Genomic DNA, 19988 nt, shown 5'->3' on the forward strand with positions numbered 1-19988 from the left:
GGTATTCAAGCAAATACGTGATCTCGTACCTTACTGCGTCTAACGTAAGTAAAATCTCGTCTAAAACTGAAAAATGGTTACCGGTACTATTAAAACCGCCGCAATAAATGCGGTATTTTGCGAACTCTTTATACCCAGTTTTGCGCAATAACATGCTTCAAGGAGTTCCTTATTATAAAAGTAATAAGTTCGAAACATAACAGTTTATTTTTATTTATGCCAACTATACTTTATGTCCATTAACTATGTGACTTATCTGCGTGGCTTTAAAGATCTAATTCTTTGTCTCCGTAAGTTCCCAGTAGCTAAACGTCTCGCATATTTTACTTAACGAAAACCGGTGACTGCCGACTGCCATCTCACAAACTTTCTAAAATATGTATAAGATTAGCGCCGCCACCACGTATGTCTTGTGAGTCGGAGTTCACGCATTTGTGAATGTGTGTCTAACTGGTTATCGCCATTTCTTTGATATCTTGCGCCTATTATTCATTGGTTTTTACTTTTAATTCCTAATTTGACCTGAAAAAGCACAGTCGTGTGATAGCTCGTTTAAAGTAATACTTTTTGTTAACACTGTGTAACTACCAGTGGTGAAAGTAAGCCGAAACGGCGTTCCGGTAAAAAAAATGCAGATACGTCGTAAGCAATGTATCCGGTTCCCTAAAGTTACTTTTTTAGACTTACCGTTATGACGTAACTTTTATTTCTGAAAATTTTTATTGTCCCGATAATAAAGTTATTCTACTTTCACCTCTGGTAACTACATAAAAATGTGTGTCTTCTTATAACTGCAAAAAATGTAGCCCTATGTTCAGTTACAAAACCCTGTAACAAACTCTATTAATAATATGTGTACATTAAGAGAAATAAAATTGCGAATGGTTAAAATGGTAAATTTTAAGAATGACGTCACAAAGTTATGTTATGACACGTGATGTCATAAAACAATAAATCCTATAAAAACATCTTTATTTTACTCTAGCGAACTATTTGAAACTCAAATCCATTATAATTGCTGGTAGCGCGAAAAAAACTTACGTTTATTTGGTATAAACTGACAGGACTTTCAAAAAACCGTCAAGACACGGCATTTATAAAGCCAATACATAGAAAGAAGAGAACACGAAAGTTATATTTGGCCATGAAAGACTGGCCGGCACTTTGCAAACAGGCCAAGGCCAATTTGCGGCGACCATAAGGCGCGTGGAGGCTTGTTTTGCAAACCGTGATTATTATTAACGCCCGCAAGACTAACATGTTTATAAATTAAGAGATTAAACGTTAACAGTCAAGTTTGAAACGAGACGAGCGGACACACAAAACTCAATCGACGAATAGCTTTTGAAATCATATATTATGCAACCAAATACATTTGATTATGCGAAAGCTAGAACGTGCTAATCTAAAACCCTATTTATCAATTCGTAATATGACTTAATGAACTCTAAGATTTGGCTTATGACAATTAATTTATTTGGGTGTTTATTGTGTTAGTGAACACGTAACAGTAAACCTATAGGAAATATTGCCTGGGCCAGCGCGCTTTACGATGGAATGCTATTTTTGCAAGATGCAACACAGGAAATGTAAAAAAGCCACTATAGCAGGGGTACTTAAACTTTTTTTACCGCGGACCCCTAAAATTTGTTTGGGGCCTTGCGTGGACCACGGTGTAGCGACTTTTTGGTTATGTTGAGAAACTTATGGTAGTATCCTATAATCGTTTAATAAGTAACAAAACCTAAAGTCGCTAAGTGAGTTCTATCCGGGTAATTATAAATTCTATTCTGTCCTTAGGAATAATCAAACAACACAAATGTATCTCTTTAGTATATATTGGGTTAAGTGTAAAAGATGAGCGTTAATAACTATCACAAACAAGAGTTAGCATTAATATCGGCATTACACAAATCTACTTACAATATTATTGTCAAATCATAACATGTTACTGCAATAACCACGAATCAAAACTGGCATATTAGAACCGAATCGTTCTCAAATATATAGCACAAAATGCAATACAATTTAGCAAAGTCATCACGCTAACAATTCTACTTCTGGCCAAGTTGGTAATTTAGAAACACAAAAAAGTCCATAAGTCGTTCAAGGACCTGCAGACTAGGCCAGCAGGAATTTGCTAAGATAAACAGTACGCTGGACTTGGCGCCCACTTATCTCGCCCGAGTGGCCATCGCTTCGGGCAGCGAATGTCGCTCGCACGCACAGGCTACATTAACATTGTATGCTCTAAATGACCGAAATAAAGTCGTGGTAATGTACACCTGAAAAAGATAGAAAGAAACAGACAATAACTACATTAATTTCGAAATACAAAAACACTTAAGAATTATCGCCGTCTTAAAACCTATTTAACAATTCGTAATAACTCCTAATGATAGTGGAACTTTGAGATTATATGCTTGTGACAATTAACAAGTTTAGGTGTTTACTGTGTTGATACACACGTAACACACGGTAGGGGAAAAAAATTCAAAAATGACGTTACAATACAAATAAACTTCATAAATCTGATGATTTCGGTCCAAAAATGTGAAATTATATCTCGTCGTCAAAAAGTTTGACACCCATTTAATATTCAGCGACATAATATATGCGTCAACGTCCAACATATTTGCTCCTCCGTGTTCAGTATTTGCGCATATTTTTGTTCGCTTAACTCTCTCCCATCTAGACCCCCATATAAACTGAAATAATTTCGTTTTAAGTTTACGCACCCATGCTTCGGGCAAGTTGACCGGAAGAACACTAATTTTGTAAATTAGGGTGGGAATCACTAAGCTTTTTAGGATACAAATTCGTCCCAGAAGAGTTAGCCCCCAAGCGGACCAAATGTTTAAGACTGGACTAATTTTATTTATAACTTCACCAAAGTTAAGCGGAAACAGTTCCTTTGGGTTTTTTAGTGGAATTTTTACACCTCAGTACTTAAATGAGTGTTCTGGCCACTCGAGGCCTTTGTTCGCGTAAGGCTTTTCTGTCGAAGAGCGATTGGCTACTACATGAAATGCAAGCGATTTTTGCAACGCCGTTGCTAGACATTCGATACATAGCAAAAAAGCGTCGGAGATAATGGGTCGCCTTGCCGGACACCTCTTTCGATTTTAAATTCGCGCGAAAGTTATTGTTGGTTATTTTACAGGTAGGTTCCGCATAACAACATTTTATCCAGGTTATTAGGTTATGTCCGAAGCTAAAATTTATAATGCTGCGTAAATAAAATCCCAACCAACAGCGTCAAACGCTTTGTAAATGTCCAAAGATAGTATGGAACCCGGAATTTTATAAAAATCGGAGGAATCGATAATATCAAAGAGCAGGCGAAGATTATCCCCAATATATCTACCCTTCATAAAGTCATTTTGGTCTCGACTGATTAGGAACTCGATATTGGCTTTTAACCTGTTGTTTATAACTTTTGACATAATTTTATAGTCCACATTAAGCAAAGAGATGGGGCGGTGATTAGTTATCAGCGAAGGATCTTTATGTGCCTTGGGGACCAGTGTTACTACACCTTGCGCTTGAGTTTGACTAAATTGACCGGTTTCTTCAGTATACATACAAGCGTCGTAAAACAAGGTTTTTATGTCATGCCAAAAAGTCTGATACAATTCTACCGGCAATCCATCAAGGCCCGGGGACTTATTCCTCGGCATAGTGTTAATTGCCGCTAGAATTTCCTCAAGCGTGATTGGGCGCTCGGTCGATTCTTTCTGCATTGCGTCTAGCCGCGGCAGATTTAATGTCGATAAGTGTACGTTAATTTGTGTCTTAGTATATTTAGCATCGCATCGTTTGTATAGACTTTCAAAAAAATTGGTCAGTTCTTTTAGAATGTTCTTTAGGTCTGTTTGGATTTGATTACTCACTTTTAGGCGGTAGATTGATTTTTTTCGGACGTGGCGTTTCTCTAAGTTTAGAAAGTACTTTGTGTTTTTTTCACCCATCTCTGCCCAGCGCGCTCTGCTTCTAATAATTACACCTTGTGTACGTCTTTCGATTAAGTTATCTAACTTCAGTTTTAATTTGGCCAACTTGTCGCTTTGAGCCGTGTTGGGTTGATTTGTCAGCGTTAATTCTCGTTCAATTTCTTCTATCGCCCGTTCTAAATATTGCTGTTGGCTGTAGTTTGCTCGTTTTACTTTGGCACTGTGTTTAATGGACTCCCCACGGATAACTGCTTTAAGAGCGTCCCACCGAATGTGTAGATTCACCTCATGTTTAGGATTGTTGGCCACATAGTCACGTATTGTGCGCCTCGTGTTTTTTATGTATTATTCGTTGTTGAGCAAGAGATTTGTGTTTAGCTTCCAGTATCCTTTGCCACGAGGAGAACTCGAGACTGTCATCGAAAGGGTTACTATTTTATGATCTGATTTAATGCCTGATGTGATATTTACGGAATTTAGGTAATTTAATAATGACTCCGATATTAAAAAGAAATCAATACGCGTCGCGGTCATGGGGTTTACCTGAAACCTTAAGTATTGGCGGGCTGTTGGGTGCAAATATCGAAACGCATCACTTAACTTGTAGGATTGCATGTGCGATACAACTCTGGCACGAGAGTTTCGGTTAGAATGAGAGGGACCCTGGTTTTTATCTAAGTTACCTTGCAAAACCGTATTAAAATCACCCCCAAAAATTCTCTGAGTTGTCAATAGATGCCAGTTTCGCAAATAGTCGATCAAAAATCTTAGGATCGTTGTTGTTTGGGGCGTAAACGTTACACAATTTAAACTCTTTGCCTTCAACCGTGAACGAGGCAACCAGATACCTCCCTTCGGGGTCTATTTCTAGCTCCTTAATCGACATCGAGGTATTTTTTGTCAATAGAATGGCAACTCCTTTACTGCGAGTAGAGCCATGTGCCCATAATATTTTAAATCCCCACTCGATTTCCCATAATTTTTTGTCCCTTTCTGAGGAGTGTGTTTCCTGCAAAAGGACAATTTTAAAGTTTTTTCTCTAGGAAAGGTAAAGATTGGCTTTCGTATGCGCGGATTTCGAACAACCCCACATTAAATGATGCGATATTGAAGCTCATTAGGCTATACAACAACAAAAAAATTACACCAAACTAGTTCCATAATACATCTAATTGTTCATCTCTACTCCAAGTTCAATATCCCATTCATATTGGAACCCGCAACTGCAGTTATATGGCCGGCTCGGTTCAATAACCTCGACGGACTTTTTTCCGCAACTGCAGTGTATCAGTTTATATTTGCATAGATGATTTAACATTCCTTGGACATGGTAATGTTTGGAAGGGCATTTACAGTGTTACACACACACGTTATTGCGTACCCTTTGTATTGGATGCACTCGAACATATCGCCGTCCATTCGAAACTCCGGTTTTATTTCCTCACAGCAGGGCATAAGTCTCATTTTGGCCTGGCACTTGGGGCAGTTGGCCACTGTTTCCTCCAAGGGCACCAAAAACAAGACGGTGTCATCGCAGCATGCGTTGGTAACCCTGTATTCTTGTTTGCATTTAACGTCACGTCTACTAGAGTCCCTTTCATTTTCGCAATTCCTATAATTTTTTTCTGAGGAAAATCAACCTCTTTCATTAAATTCCATAAGTCTTCTCTTTTAAGCTGATTGCCTCCTCTAAAGCTTAAAAAAAACAGTTAGGCCTTCTCAGTGCATTCACTGCACTTTCGGGGCGCTGAACGCACATAAGGGGGCGTTACAAAAAACTACTTTTCGCAAAATTTTATCAAAAGTTCACAAAAAAATAGTAATAAACAGCACTGTAGGTAACATTTAAGCTTAAATGGAAACTTTGATCATGTCACGACTGATAGTAGATTTACACATGTGGTTGTAAGTAAAAAACAGTTTCAAACATAATTTAGAGCAGTGCTCCGCAACCTTTTTCACTTTGCGGCACATCGACAGGGCTAAAAAGCCGAAGGCGCCGAATATTGATGTATTACATTCATTTATCCTTTCTGAAATGTTGTAGGTCGATCAAAGCCGGTCAAACAACGCCTGTTAAGTTTAATTAATTTTTCGGAACAGCAGCCAAGATCAATCCATACAATTAGAAAACGCCAATAACCTACCTATAATGACATTTTATGGGTTTCGAGTGTATGGATAATCAAATCTCCCTTTTCACTCTCGCATAAGGTTTAAAAACAGTTGTTATATATTTATACTCCTGGCATTTAAGTCAGGTAAAAACACTATTTAGAAGTTTGATTTTCGTCGATTGAACGTAACAGGTTTAAAAAGAATAAATATTAAGGATAAAGTTCCAAAAGCTACACCTGAATAATCTCTTCAGGTCAAACTGACAGCCGTTTTCTTGATGATATGTACAATTTTTTGTTAATTGTCTTAATTAATAGAAAGTAACCTTAAAAAAATTAAGTAAAACACCTCCGGGAATGTCGCGGCACACCTGGCATGGTTTTGCGGCACACCGGTTGCGGAGCACAGATTTAGAGAATGAGTAAGCGTAATCACGTGTTTCGTGAGAATAAAAATAATTTAATAATGTCAAATAAAATTAAAACTAAACTCTTACTTTCAATAGGTTAACCATTCTTCAGAGCAACTACTTATCTTGATGCTAAACAGTCAATCTTTTTAACCCAAGAATTTCGCTAGACGCATTAAAACTTTTTGTACTACTTAATTTAGAGTGGTAAACCATACCATCACAGAGTTTTAATTTGGTTTTACCAATGATGGAAACCTTTTATATGTATATAGTGTGACCGCCACTTATTTATAACGTGAAACACGGTAAAATGTGAGTGATGGTTTATTGTTCCAATCAGGTGAAAACAACAATCTGTAGATACATATATCGTCAATATATGTTTAAAAGGCATCTAAAATGTGATTTTAAAACAATTTAGGTAGTAAGTTTAAATAAATGTTTTTTTTTTACAATTTGTTAGACAAAATGAAGAATAAACTTTTTGAACCAGTAAATAGGCCTAAAAAAGGAAATAAACCCCAAACTAATTGCAACAGAAGGAGGTTTTTTGTTGTAGGCTAATAGAACAAGATCAAGAAAATTCCCTAAAAAGCACCAAAAAACTGATGTCATCGATTTTCCTTATGGGCTATAAAATTAAAACGACACATAGAAACTCGAGATTGGTAGAACAGTGCTCCGAACCGGTGTTCAGCGGCACACTGATGTGCCGTGAAACCATGTCAGGTGTGCCGCGACGTTTTACATTTTAATAGTTGGTACAACTGACACGACAAATGTACCCAAGACTGGGTTTTTGGCCGTATGCAATACCCTAGATGTAACTTTATGAACTTTCTTTACTCCTTAAAACTGTTTAAAACCCTTGTAACGTTCATGACCAAAAGTCATATTTCGAAATAGTTTTTAGAAAAGCTCGACTAAAAGGAGATTAGCACGTTTAAAATATACAATAACGATGTTCAACCGTTATATCAAAGCAGAAGGGAAACTTTACTTACGCTGGAAACCTATTGTAAAAAGGAAAATTATTTTCATGTTTTTGTCCTTATTTATCGTCTCGGTTCTTATTTTTTAAAATAATCTCGGCAGCTCTTTCAAAAATATATTAGGAAAAACGTACAAGCACGTTTGTCAGGTAAAGCACTGAATGGACGACCCTCCGTTCCACTGTCGTAAAGTAACACAATTTTTAAGACTATGGTCGGATTTTTCGCTAGGGCCCACTTTTGTTTTTAAAAGAAACGCCAGTCCCCACCTGATAGGACCTATCCGGAATATTTGTTAGGGAAAGCAATAAAGTTTTGGGGCATGGCTTGGTGGCCTTTCAGCGGAATCTGTCCCTGCCACAAGACCTATCTACATAGAAATTCGTGTTTGGGTTGACAACTACGAAAATATCCGTGCGCCATTTTGAGAAAAACTGAGTTAGCCCAATAAATTCGTTTACTTTTATCACTTAAAGAGAACCATATTCAAAAAAATCCTGAAAAAATATTCAAAATTAAGTCCCTTAATCCCCAGCTAGTCACGCTATTAGATTACGTACAAAGGGTGTTTAAAAAATTGGGAAACGGGATCATCAAAATGGTTGATCTATTTCAGTGGTTTTCAACATCGGATACTAGCGCAGACAGCGAACAGCCAGAAACATTAGCCCAGGGGTCGGCAACCTTTCGTATGCGAGTGCCAGTTTATGAATAATATCAAAATATCAACACCTCGCGTGCCAACCATTTTTCTATATTTGGTTTTACACTGGCAACCAGGACTAAGAAGCCGGTTAAAAACAGGCCGAGTCCGGCCAAATGTGCAATTTCGTCGAGTCCCCAATCTAAATCCGACTCTACATCCTGTATTTCACCCATATACGTAACTAAAAAAAGATGAATATTCAGCAATCCACTCATAGAGTCAATGAAACATTCACACAAAGTGTGTTATCAACTGAGATATAACCCCTCTAAAGCTGCTTTTTGACCAATGATTACGGCTTACGTATAATTAGTACACCGAAAGCATTGCAGACTCATCGAATCTGTTGCTCTATGATGCAAGCAGGGCAGGCTAGAAAAACAACTAGCCTACAGTGAGGTTCGAACTCACGACCTCCAGTCAAGCCGGGACCGTCGCTATACCAACTGAGCTATACAGGCTCAGAGAGGAACGAGTTGGAAACCAAACATACGCCAATGCTTTCTCAATCGGTTATACAAGCAACTTCATATTGGTTGTATAGCCCTGGATAAGACTGAAGTTATACTTCCGCCATTAACTGAAAACAGAAGTAATGGTCGTCATAAACACGACTGATTCTTCGAAGCAAATGTAATCAATACATTTGACAGACTGTTAATTACTTTTTGTTTTTCTTATAATGTTTTTGCTTTACAAATTGCACACGTCGATCCCCCAGACAACTTTTGCGACCCCCAGGTTGGGAACCACTCTAGATTCTCTAGAAGGGTTTTGGAAAACTGTAAAGGGTTCTCGACAATGGCTGGAAACCATTGTTCTAGTAGCCCACCTAAAAAATTTTCAGCAATATCTAAAATGCTGTGTTGCTTTTTTTATTTTGCTGGTGAATTGGCATGGAATGACCCCTTTACCCTTTTTCTTAGGAACCTGAATTTGTTTTTATCAACTGGTCCTCTTCTGATCAATTGTAAGCAACGCAACGTTATCTTGTTAAAATATAATCCAGAGGTCATGTTTCAGGAGATAAGCTTTTTGTAACACCGACCCTAAAAAATGTTTGGTTTGCGTGAACTAGGTCTCAAAGATGGCTTGCGTGTGCTAGGTTTCAAAATGTTTTTCAGAGATAGCGCCAAAATACCAGTAGACATCAGAAACCTGCTGTTTTCTGTCGTACTTACGCTAAGTGCAACTATTCAAGAGTCTCAATACACTCACGGAGATGGCAAAGCGATTTTTTGTATTAATCTCTTTTTCATTGTTGTTTTCCGATATTGTTTATCTGGTGTATATATATAAATATATATTCGCCTATAGTTTAGGATTGCCATCTTTGGAAATGAGAAATCCCGAACAAATTAACTGCCTTTAGGCTACATCCACCACTCCAGATCAGGGGACGTCACAAGTTACGTCAGAAAGTTACAAAACGTGACGTATTTATTTTTATATTTAAAAGACGGAAAAAACTCGTCTCGTGTAAAGCGTTAAAAATGGCTTTGTATGGTCTAAGACAAAGTTAACCCAAATTTTAGTTTCGAGGGTGCGATGAGAAACACGGCCAATCGGGCTAATCCAATTTCAACAAAACGGGCTAATACACACTTTTACGATCTCGGGTACCAATAAGATGTTGCAAGACCGCAACACACACATAACATACAGGTACATAGATTTCGCGTAAAGCGAGAAAAAAAGTTTATTAACATTGGCAAAATTCAGTTCGTGGGAAGAGGGGTAGTGGCTATAGGGCTACAGATTCGGGAGCATTTCTTTTAGCTGACTTCATTGATAAAAAGTTATTGTGGTGCTAAATTTCTGAATAATTTGTTTGCATTACACTCGTGAAAACAGTAAGCTTAGCCGAAGGTCCAATTGGTATGCAGTCACATAGTTATAGTTTGTAAAACAAAACTATTGTCTTGCTTGTTGAGGTTTCACCATTATTTAACTTATGGTAGAAAAATTATTAAACATTAATAATAATACTGGTTAAACGTTTCTAACTAAAACTGACTAAAATAGAACGCAATACACAAAAACTCTTTTCTTAAGCAAAAAAAAAAATTAAAAAGTATTAAAGTTAGTTACTCAACAAAACAAACATTTCTACTTTTAGTTGATACAATTATCGGTTTCAAAATTGTGAATGTATTGGCGATATACTTTACAGTTACACTGTACGGCCAAATCCCGGACATACGAGCATATTTTGCCTTTTTCTCCATGAAGCAGATTTTATCGCTAAATTCCCTGACATGTCAGGGAAATCCTGACGTATGGCAAACCTACTATGGTTACAATTATATTGCCCTGAAGAAGATTGCCCGAAGTGGTGGTCGAAACGTTCTTTATAGGTGGAGCATTTATGACATAAGGTACTAGCAGCACATTACGTCACATTGTTATGATAACAGAGAATTCGTTTTTATCGCTGTTAAAATGTCGTCATGGAAATTTTCGATGAAAAGCCCATTGCCGAAATTTCTAGCAAGATTTGCAAAGTAAGCCTTCTAACACAAATTTCCACTGAGTCAGAGCTGTGCGGTTTCTGACACACATCCGTTTAGATGAAAAACATATGTTTTAAAGCGCTACATGGTAAACACGGTATATTTTAGTACCAGATATGCGTTGGCAGATCTTTTCTCAAATTCCTTTATATGCAAGCGCTTTACATTCAATAAACAGTTTTGCAGTTAACAAGTTTACGGTTTCGGCTCCTTAGCCAGAAGCAAATTTGAGTGGATATTGTCTGAAACAAAGAGATCGCTTCAATGCTTACGACATGCTTGTTGGCTAAAATCTATGCCAGAAAAGACAGTAGCTGATTGAACAATTTTCTACAATTCCCATTGATAGAAGAAAGGTTAATTCACCGAGGCAAAATACATTAATGATTCTCATAATTCAACCACTTCTACAGTACGCTTACCCCAAAAAATTGCAACAAAAAGGTTTTCAACTTATTTGGCTCATCGACTTCTCGGAAAATATGTCTAGCTTCAAACAAGGCGGGTTGGTGTGTATTGAGCCCGTGCTTCATAACTTCCCGCACGGAGAGATCAACTTATTGGGGCATGATGATGAATCTCTGAAACAACAAGGCGGGATCGATCGTGCGGTCTGGGGTAATTGGCACGGAAGACGAATGTCAAGGGTTTTAGCTTTATGCTTACTAATGGTAATCTTGGCAAAAGCATGTGTGTCTCTATTTAGGCGTGCATCTGTAGTTTCCCTGTGTTGATCACTGGTGGTATGTCAGGTTGTAAAACCTGCATTGTCATGTTGTCAGGTTGTAAATCCTGCATTGTCATGTTGTACATTGCTGTGACTGGGATGGACATTGTCCAGAGTGAGCGCTATTCTTCATTCATCCCGCTTCCATGTGTCAAGCCTCCACTGGTTTTGAGAGACCTCATTAGTTGCTGTTCGATTTCCTATCTGAGTTATGGGTCTATTTCACAGTCGTATGCAGATTTTACCATTCGTCATTATGGCTTAGCAACGGTGGTGTTTGATTGATATGGTGGTCCGTCTATCAAAGACAATACCCATCAGAGAGGCGGCATGAACGCCCACCCGGTTGTTCTCTTTACTGCAGACACCGAGTTTAAGTTCAAAATGTGATCAACGCACCAGGCAATGGAGATGTTGACATCGTTAAGACGGCAGTGGACAGCTCTCATCGACAAAGTACGACTTTAATTGTGCAAGACACGGACCTTTTAATATATTTGTCTCAAAGTTTACTACCAGATTATGGCCTGGATGCTCTATAGACTAGGTATGGAAATTAGACAATATTCAGATGGTTCCAATTATGACGGACACGAAAGCTGCCCCGGACAACCTACTGAAAATGATACACTGCAATTGCGAATCGTGTACACCTCAATGTAGTTGCCGGAGAAATGGGCTACCATGTCATTATGGATATGGACCATGCCAAACTGGTTTATGTGTCAACCCACACAGCAATCACATAATTACAGAATGAAAGACACACACAAACATATGTGTTTAATAACATCTGTGATCTAGCCCCTCGGAAGTTGCTTTATGATCAACGATTACGGCTTACATAATCACATAATTACAGACGATGACATCGAGAGTGACAGCGATGAGCTTTAGCAATACTTGTGCTTTCTCTACGCTGATTATGTGCAAAGTCTACATGGCCACATTGTATGAACTCTTTATGCCTGCTTAGTTTACCCAAATACATATAGAAATTCACTGGTTTTTTTAATAACCAATACTTTGTTTTTCTTCATGATTAATTGTTTTGGCAGCCATTTTAGATTGCCATATTATATTTATAGGCTATCAGATAATTCAACAATTCTGAGAATGGTCTCATCGACTTCATAGGGTATAAAAACCTACATATAAACACCAAGACTACATGTTTTGGTCATATGATGACCGAGTTATGGCCGATTTACTGTTATTGGTTTGGCGGCCATTTTGGAATTTCCGGAAGTTGGATTCCTTCAGATTTTTAATATGTGATAATAGGCACCTAGTACTGCCCAAACAGTGAAAAAACCTTTTGTTGCAATTTTTTAGGGTCGAACCATATATGCCCCTACCTTTTAATAACATTTTGTCGAAAGAAACAATGCCTGGCAGCAACAGTATATTCATTTAATGTTTTTTTATTTCCATATTCACTCAGATTTCAAAGAATATTCATAGACATCTAAAAACTTACGCCAAATAGTTCTATAAACACCAGTTGAAGAACACCTGGTTTAATTCCAGGTGGGTGTCATTGCTCATTTAGGCAGTTATCCACTCTTCGGTTTATTTATTGAATAAGCATGAATCGTTGTGATATGTTTTTCCATGACAACAGATACCAAACGCTTTTTGTAAATTTAGAAAGGAATTATCGTGCTTTAAATAGTGTGGCACGGTGCACGGTGTAAAAAACATTGATATAAGGTCTAAAAATCAAATTGAATGTTGAGATACTCAGTTTAAGCGTTAAATTTAGTAGCGGTGCACTGCGTAACTTTGTAGTCTCTAATTTAAGTATAGTTATAGCCAACTAAATTTTTTTTTAAAATATTTTTTTGTTTTTTACACCGTGTTTTCCGGGCGCTGGTCTAGAATCCTACCACAACAAACATTATTTGGGTTAGGGCGCGGGTTAGCGTTTGGGGTAGGGTGGGTCAAGTAATAGTATTAAATAAAGAATATTATAATACTTCACCCACCCACACCCAAACGCTAACTCGCACCCTAACTTAAATTCGTTGCCTTGATTTCATAACTGTGGTAGGATTCTAGACCAGCGCCGTTTTCCGGTGCCTCTATATAATCTATTTAGTATAAAAACGTCCAACTTATAAATACCCTTGAAAAACTATATATAAAAAAAATATTGTCAACTAGCTAGTTAGCCTAGTTTAGTGATAAAAATGTTGTCAACCGGATAGATCAGATTCCCAAACTGTGTGTCACTAGTGTGCCACGAGAGATTGTCAAGTGTGCCAGAAACTTTTTGTTATTTGGAAAAATAAGGTATTTGTATTACCAATAGGCATACATGCAAGTATTTCGGATTTAAATACGCACTATCCATTATAAATTAAAAATAATGAGATATTTACAAATAGTTTGTCGTGTGTTAAGGGCGATTGTAAAATTACTCTCTTGTTTGTACTTTTAAGTTTTATTTTTCTCCCCATCCACGCTTAATACAATGCACATGCAAACAGAAAAGTAAATAACGTTACCGGATTTGGGGAAGGATCAGCCTTGAACCACAAGTGGTTATACAAAGAGACCGACCCTTTAAAAGTGTGCCACGAACTATTTAAGGTTTGTTTCATGTGCCGCGAGCTAAAAAAAATTTGAGAACCACTGGGCTAGATAAATGATAAAATGTATTATGCCTACTAAAAGTATGTTTATCACACCTTTTTATATGAACCTAGACTAGCCAACATTAAACGTAATTTCTGTCAAACTGTTTTCCTTTTAATCACACTTTTTTGTGATTCTATAAGTTCTATCACCATTCTATTAAATGAAGCACCATAGTAAAACAAATTGTTTTTTTGCCTTAATGCTGACAACTTTTAACCATTCTATTAGTATCTACATATCATCCAGATTTGGGTTAGCTAAAAATAATTTAATATAAAATTTTTGACAATCATTAGATAGGGTTAGTTATATTTTTATTAATAGATTTGTTGATAATTTGATGTCTAAGTACTATTTGCACCTGGTACTTAATTTAACTAGATTACTTTTATGATAAATAACAACCAATCTTGGCAGGGAAAGTGTGTGGCACAATTTCCAATGACATTTGAAAGAATATTTAATGTATTATGTAAAACAGTGCTTCAACGCTTTTATCTCTCTATTAAATTTCCCCATTTAGGAGCAATTTTACCTACCTGCATTATTGATGGTAATGTGCTTATACTGCAAAATACATTCATGAACTGGATGTATTTCGATTGATAAAATTAGTTATATGTATGGTTGTAGGATTCAAAAATATTTATTTAAAAAAGTTTGAAAATAAGGTTAATACTCTGAAATATTGTTTTACATTGTACCATTAAAAAAAGATGGCCGCTGAAACTAAAAAGGATGATGCTCACGATTTCAGAAGACTACACAGCTATCCTTTAATAAGGGTAAGTACTAAGTAATAGTGCCCTTTGTTAAACTACTGCACCTTAACATGATGTTATATTGCCACGGATTAGTGCAGTGTTTCTTAATCTTTTTACCTCACTGCAGACATGTAGATCTCTAAAAACCTGGCAGCACACCTGGTAATCTAAGCAAGCTCTAATTCTTTTTGGTTAGACCTGTATTTCTCGTGTTGCAAATATACTGTAAAGTCAATAAAGTGTTTCCTAAAAAAGGGTAAAACAAGAACCATTGTTTTAAATAAAATGTACATTTATTTAAATCATTAAACAGGGTGTATTTCCTAATTAATTGTTCTAGGTGAATCTCATTTTATAGAGCTTAAGTTGTATTGAAGCATCAACTTACCATGCCATGTAAAAGTAAACAATACAGCTACTCACTAACTGTCCAGTGTCCAAGCACTTAGTTTTCATCCACTTAGTTTCCATCCACTTGTCAGTTTCTAACAACTTTTTATTGTATACAGCACACTGACATGCCTGAAGAAATGAGGGTTGAAGCAATGGAGTTATGTGTAACAGCCTGTGAAAAATTCAGTGCCAACAATGAGGTTGCATCATATATTAAATTATGTTAATATTTGCCGAAGTTTGTTCCTCTGTTTATCCAGATAGCTTGTTAGCAAATTACTTGTTATTATATCCTGTTATTGCATGTAGTACCCTCATTTTAATCTTTTTTGGAAAAACTAGAAACAATGTTTCTTAACTGATTTGTGTCATTTTGGGTATATAAACTCTATATATCAACTAAAAATGTTCCAACTCATTCCATGTCAATTCACCAGGCATGCAATCCATGGTTTCAGATTATCAAAATTGTTATAAAAATATACTTTAGACTTCGAAAGTATATTAGCTAAAAGTCTAAAGTATATTGCTACCATTTGAAGGCATTGTCGTCAGTAACGTGCAAGGGCGAGGTGATACCTTCATTTTTACATATTCAGTTTGCATTGTTATTAAAATGCATAAACAAATCTTTTTGAGAAAAATCAAGTATTTTTTTACTTGAATATTTTTTTTATATATACCTGGAGATGCGGCTTTTATCTGCACTTTGATGCACTTACTTGTTTTTTTGGTGAAGTCTACTGTGACATCATACTTAATTAACCACAAAAATGCTTGATCTGGTAACTGTTTCAAAGCGTCCCGATTTTAAGCCCCCAAAAATCTGGTACCCCTACCTGTGTACTGTATATCTCCTTCAATGTGAAGTTGTTTGTATTAACAAGCTGCAGCAAACAGATTGTTAATGAAGGATATCTTGGTTGTTTTGTCGACTTGCTCACCTCTGAGCCTGTGTAGCTCGGTTGGTGAATCGATGGTCCAGGTATGGCCGAGGTCGTTCGTCTGAACCGCACCACAGGCGAATTGTTTTTTCTAGCCTGACTTTGCTTGCGTCAATGATCGACTGATCCAGACCTTATCTTGATGTATATTTTATTGACTATGTAGAAAATATTTTTTTATCTACCAATATGAGTTTTACAAAAAACGTTTGGACTTTGAAGTCAAGACTTTTGTTAATTACGCGCTTTACATTTAGTTTCAACTCGTTACTTGTAGCCTACAGTTTTTCTTGGTTCATAAGCATGTGCCTTATGCTTAAGTATTTTTTAATTTGGACTTTATACCCTTAAGATCACGAGTAAAAGTTCTCACAAGTTTAAGCACGTTTTTTGTGATGCATATAAAAAAGATTTGCTAACCCCACCCGACACAAATCAGTTGTAAATCACTTGATTATAATATTTTCATGGTTTGGCCTATTTTAGCCATTAAATCAGGGATGACCAACCTTTTAGCAGAATGGGCCGCATTGCCACTTTTAAAATTTCGATGGGCTGCAAAACCTATTAGATTAAAGAGGGGCGTCTTTAATTACGTCATAAAACAACTTAATTTATAAACAACCGCTCTTCGAGAGCGAGCTCGTGCCCAAATATGCAAGTAAATCTCGGCAAAATTGAGCAATGGTACGGCACCTTTGGGCTGATATATTTCCTTAAAAACGATCAGCAAAAACACACATCTTCCCTAACAATGATGGGTGCACAAGTGTTCGATGGATGTTGAAATGCGACATTAAACTCGATTATAGTCTCAAAAAAAAAAAAATTAGAGGAGGCCTACATAAAATACTGTGCGTTCTTCACCTTTTTATAAAAGTCGAAACAATTTTTTGAAATATAGACTAGGCTACTCAAAGCATGGCTGCGGAGTCGCTTGAAAATAACCTTAGTACGATTCCCGAGTCCGACTCCGGCTATAAAATATACCCGAGTTTGACTCCGGCCAAATGTGTGATTTTGCCGAGTCCGAATATACAGCCTGTATTTTACCCATTTTTTTTTAACTTAGTTAGGGTGGATATACAGCAATCTACTTATACAAATAGGGATGTCATATTGTTCATCCACCCACAATACATGGTTGAAAAATATTTAACCTTAGGCCATATATTCTATTCCAGTGCTCTTCAACCGTTGTGCACGGTGTACCCTAGGGTGCACCAAAATATGCATGGGGTGCACCAGTACCAGGTTTTTTTTTAAGGTTTGGTTTGGGTGACCGCTAAGTAGTTTTAAGAGACCGCAAGTGTTTCATTTAAATACCAAAAAGTTGCAAGTCCAAAATTTGTAAAACTGCTGGAGAAATTTGACGGTCCCCCAAAACACCTTAAAAAAACACTGAACAGTACGAAAAGGTATCACAAAGTGCATCACAAACCATTAATGAACCAATAATATTACATCGAACCTGCCAGTAATTAACGATTTCTACAAGAACAACACAGTGCTGTAAGCGTTGCGAACTAACTTTCTGAGACATGTGTTTTTTCTTTTTTGCCTGATTGTCGTGGTGCAAGGTGTATTCCTGTTTTGCAATAGTGCAGCCTGCAGCCATAATCAAACTCTCACTGACAATGTGCAAAACCTCGGCAGCTCAGCTCGGTTTAATTGACATCACGATTTTGATATTTATAAAGATTTTTCATATCGCTTTTTACCTCAGTTTACCTTTTAATTAAACAGGGTGCATGAGTTCGTCACAACAACTTTAAGCACAGATTGCGGCTATCAGTTTTGAAATTCGTAGTGCGCACGTAACTCGGGACTCGGGTAGTCTTACATAATCTTATTCGAGTCCCGAGCCCGACTCCGTCGAGTCACAAATCCGACTCCGCAGCCCTTAATGAAAGTGAGAATAAGTGGTGGGCATCAAGTATACATCAGGCGGGCCGCAATATGGGCCGCGGGTTGGACATCCCTGCATTAAATAATGCTGGTAGTGTTCTATAACTATAATCACACTCCGACATGAGAGAAAAGGCACCATTCGCATGTCCCTGTTTTAACTTACCTCTAACACTTTCATGACGTTAAACCTTTTTCCTTCCTAAACATGTTGCGTACTTATTTGAAACGTGCTCCTTTCATTATAGTAAGTTATTGTGATAAAAATTGGTCTCAAAGTTTTAATTAATATGTTATTTTATTTATACATTGACGGGATTTTTAAAGGTATTAAGACCAAACCCATGTATATTATTTTTCAGAGCGCTGCAAAAATGATCAAGGAAAATATGGACAAAAAATTTGGATCTTCCTGGCATGCTGTTGTTGGAGAAGGCTATGGATTTGAAATTACACACGAAACAAAAAATATTTTGTATATGTTTTTCGGTGGAAATATGGCAATTTGTATTTGGAAATGTTCATAGTTTTTTTTAATGTTACATCGCTAACACCTATTTACTCGGTTATTAAACTATACTATTTCATATACGGATGGACACTAGGTTATGTTGATACGTTACTAAATGTAATCTAAATTTGTCTTGTAATGCTACAACCACTATCAATCATAAATTCTTTCGGACCGCGGTTATGTGTTACAAATCACATATATCCACAAATTCCGTAAATGTTCCTACAACAATTTATTTAACACAATTACACAATACAAAATGCCAACAAAACGACAACAAAAGTCGACGGGAAAATTTTATTTTTTAATATTCGGGGATCTCTACGTATATTGTGCAAAAAAGTTATAGGCCTATATTGTTTTTGGTTGTTTGTTTTTCGGTCGACTGTCAATATAGTTTTGAAAGAGAAAAGCAAGAAGGTGGAGAAAGACACAAGCTAGCAGGAAGCGAGCGGTGCGCATTGAACCGAGATATATATATACTGGTAAATAAGAAAACACCTTCAGCTAACCTATTTATAGAAGGGTAACTGCGTTTTAATTGTAGCCTATCTGGTGCGTTTGAGTTTGGTACCCTTCGGAGTATGTGTTGCTGTTTAGAAGACTCAACGAACGAATTGGCTTTGGCGGAATAGGCTACAAGTTTAGCGTTTTTAGTGACCTTTTTGCCTAATTTGTAATCAAACTCGGGCTGTGGATTGCATGAAACCCTCCAAACTAAAGAATTTTAATACCAAGCATGCGACGTATTCCGAAAAATTAAAGGAAAATTGTAAAAAACTTCCTAGGTCAAAATATTTAGCTGTACCGGTAGATGAAAATAATTGCACGCGTCTTTTGATAGCCAAATTTGCAAAAAGCTTTAACAGTTGACGAATATCCCGTTTTACCTGCAGGGCTACAGCTGTTAAAAATTTAGAAATATTACACGGACAAAATATGGTGCAAAATACGCTTATCTAACACTGTCAGTAGACGAATTTCTTAAAGTGATGATCAATTCCAGCAGCTAATCTTTCGACCAAAGTTTGCAGTTAAACTTAACGTAATAGCTGTATCAAACATGGGACAGCGGCTACTGTATAGGCGGTATGTTCATGATAAAAGTATAAAAGAAATTGCTTTTTTTGTTGCACTCTGGAAAATCGAAGCTTAGGTGAAGATATAAAGTCGATGAAGTTTTTACAGTTGGCGGTTTACCATACGAAAATTGTGTTGAAGTCTGTACCGATGGCTCGATCAGGGGGCAATGTTTGTTAAGTTTGCTCGATCCTTGTTGCAAAGGTGGAAGTGCAGGGCTAAAACTGAGTTTTGTAAAGGCTGATGCTGGATTACGCTTGTATTGAATTTGAGTTCGATTGTTGAAGGTTATGATTGCGTGTTCCAACAGCTTAGCCACAA

At 36.9% G+C, this 19988-nt stretch overlaps 1 protein-coding gene across 1 annotated transcript; it reads left to right on the forward strand.

Moving 5' to 3' along the window:
• The first annotated feature begins 14692 nt into the window (after positions 1–14692).
• Positions 14693–18999, forward strand: LOC146168154 (dynein axonemal light chain 4-like). Its single transcript, XM_083388797.1, has 3 exons — positions 14693–14849; positions 15338–15421; positions 18436–18999. Exons 1-3 carry the CDS (start codon positions 14781–14783, stop codon positions 18598–18600), a joined length of 318 nt encoding a protein of 105 aa, XP_083244923.1. The 5' UTR covers positions 14693–14780; the 3' UTR covers positions 18601–18999.
• Positions 19000–19988: the final 989 nt, after the last annotated feature.

The sequence above is a fragment of the Ascidiella aspersa genome, chromosome 1 (assembly GCF_963924565.1).
Source record: "Ascidiella aspersa chromosome 1, kaAscAspe10.2, whole genome shotgun sequence".
NCBI classification, from domain to species: domain Eukaryota; kingdom Metazoa; phylum Chordata; class Ascidiacea; order Phlebobranchia; family Ascidiidae; genus Ascidiella; species Ascidiella aspersa.

What these genes read in the sequence shown, in the direction of transcription:
- LOC146168154 (XM_083388797.1), top strand. Translation starts at nt 14,781, where the DNA reads ATGGCCGCTGAAACTAAAAAGGATGATGCTCACGATTTCAGAAGACTA. An exon ending in ACAGCTATCCTTTAATAAGG is followed by an intron (nt 14,850 to 15,337) that starts GTAAGTACTAAG and finishes TATTGTATACAG; the next exon opens with CACACTGACATGCCTGAAGA. An exon ending in AATTCAGTGCCAACAATGAG is followed by an intron (nt 15,422 to 18,435) that starts GTTGCATCATAT and finishes ATTATTTTTCAG; the next exon opens with AGCGCTGCAAAAATGATCAA.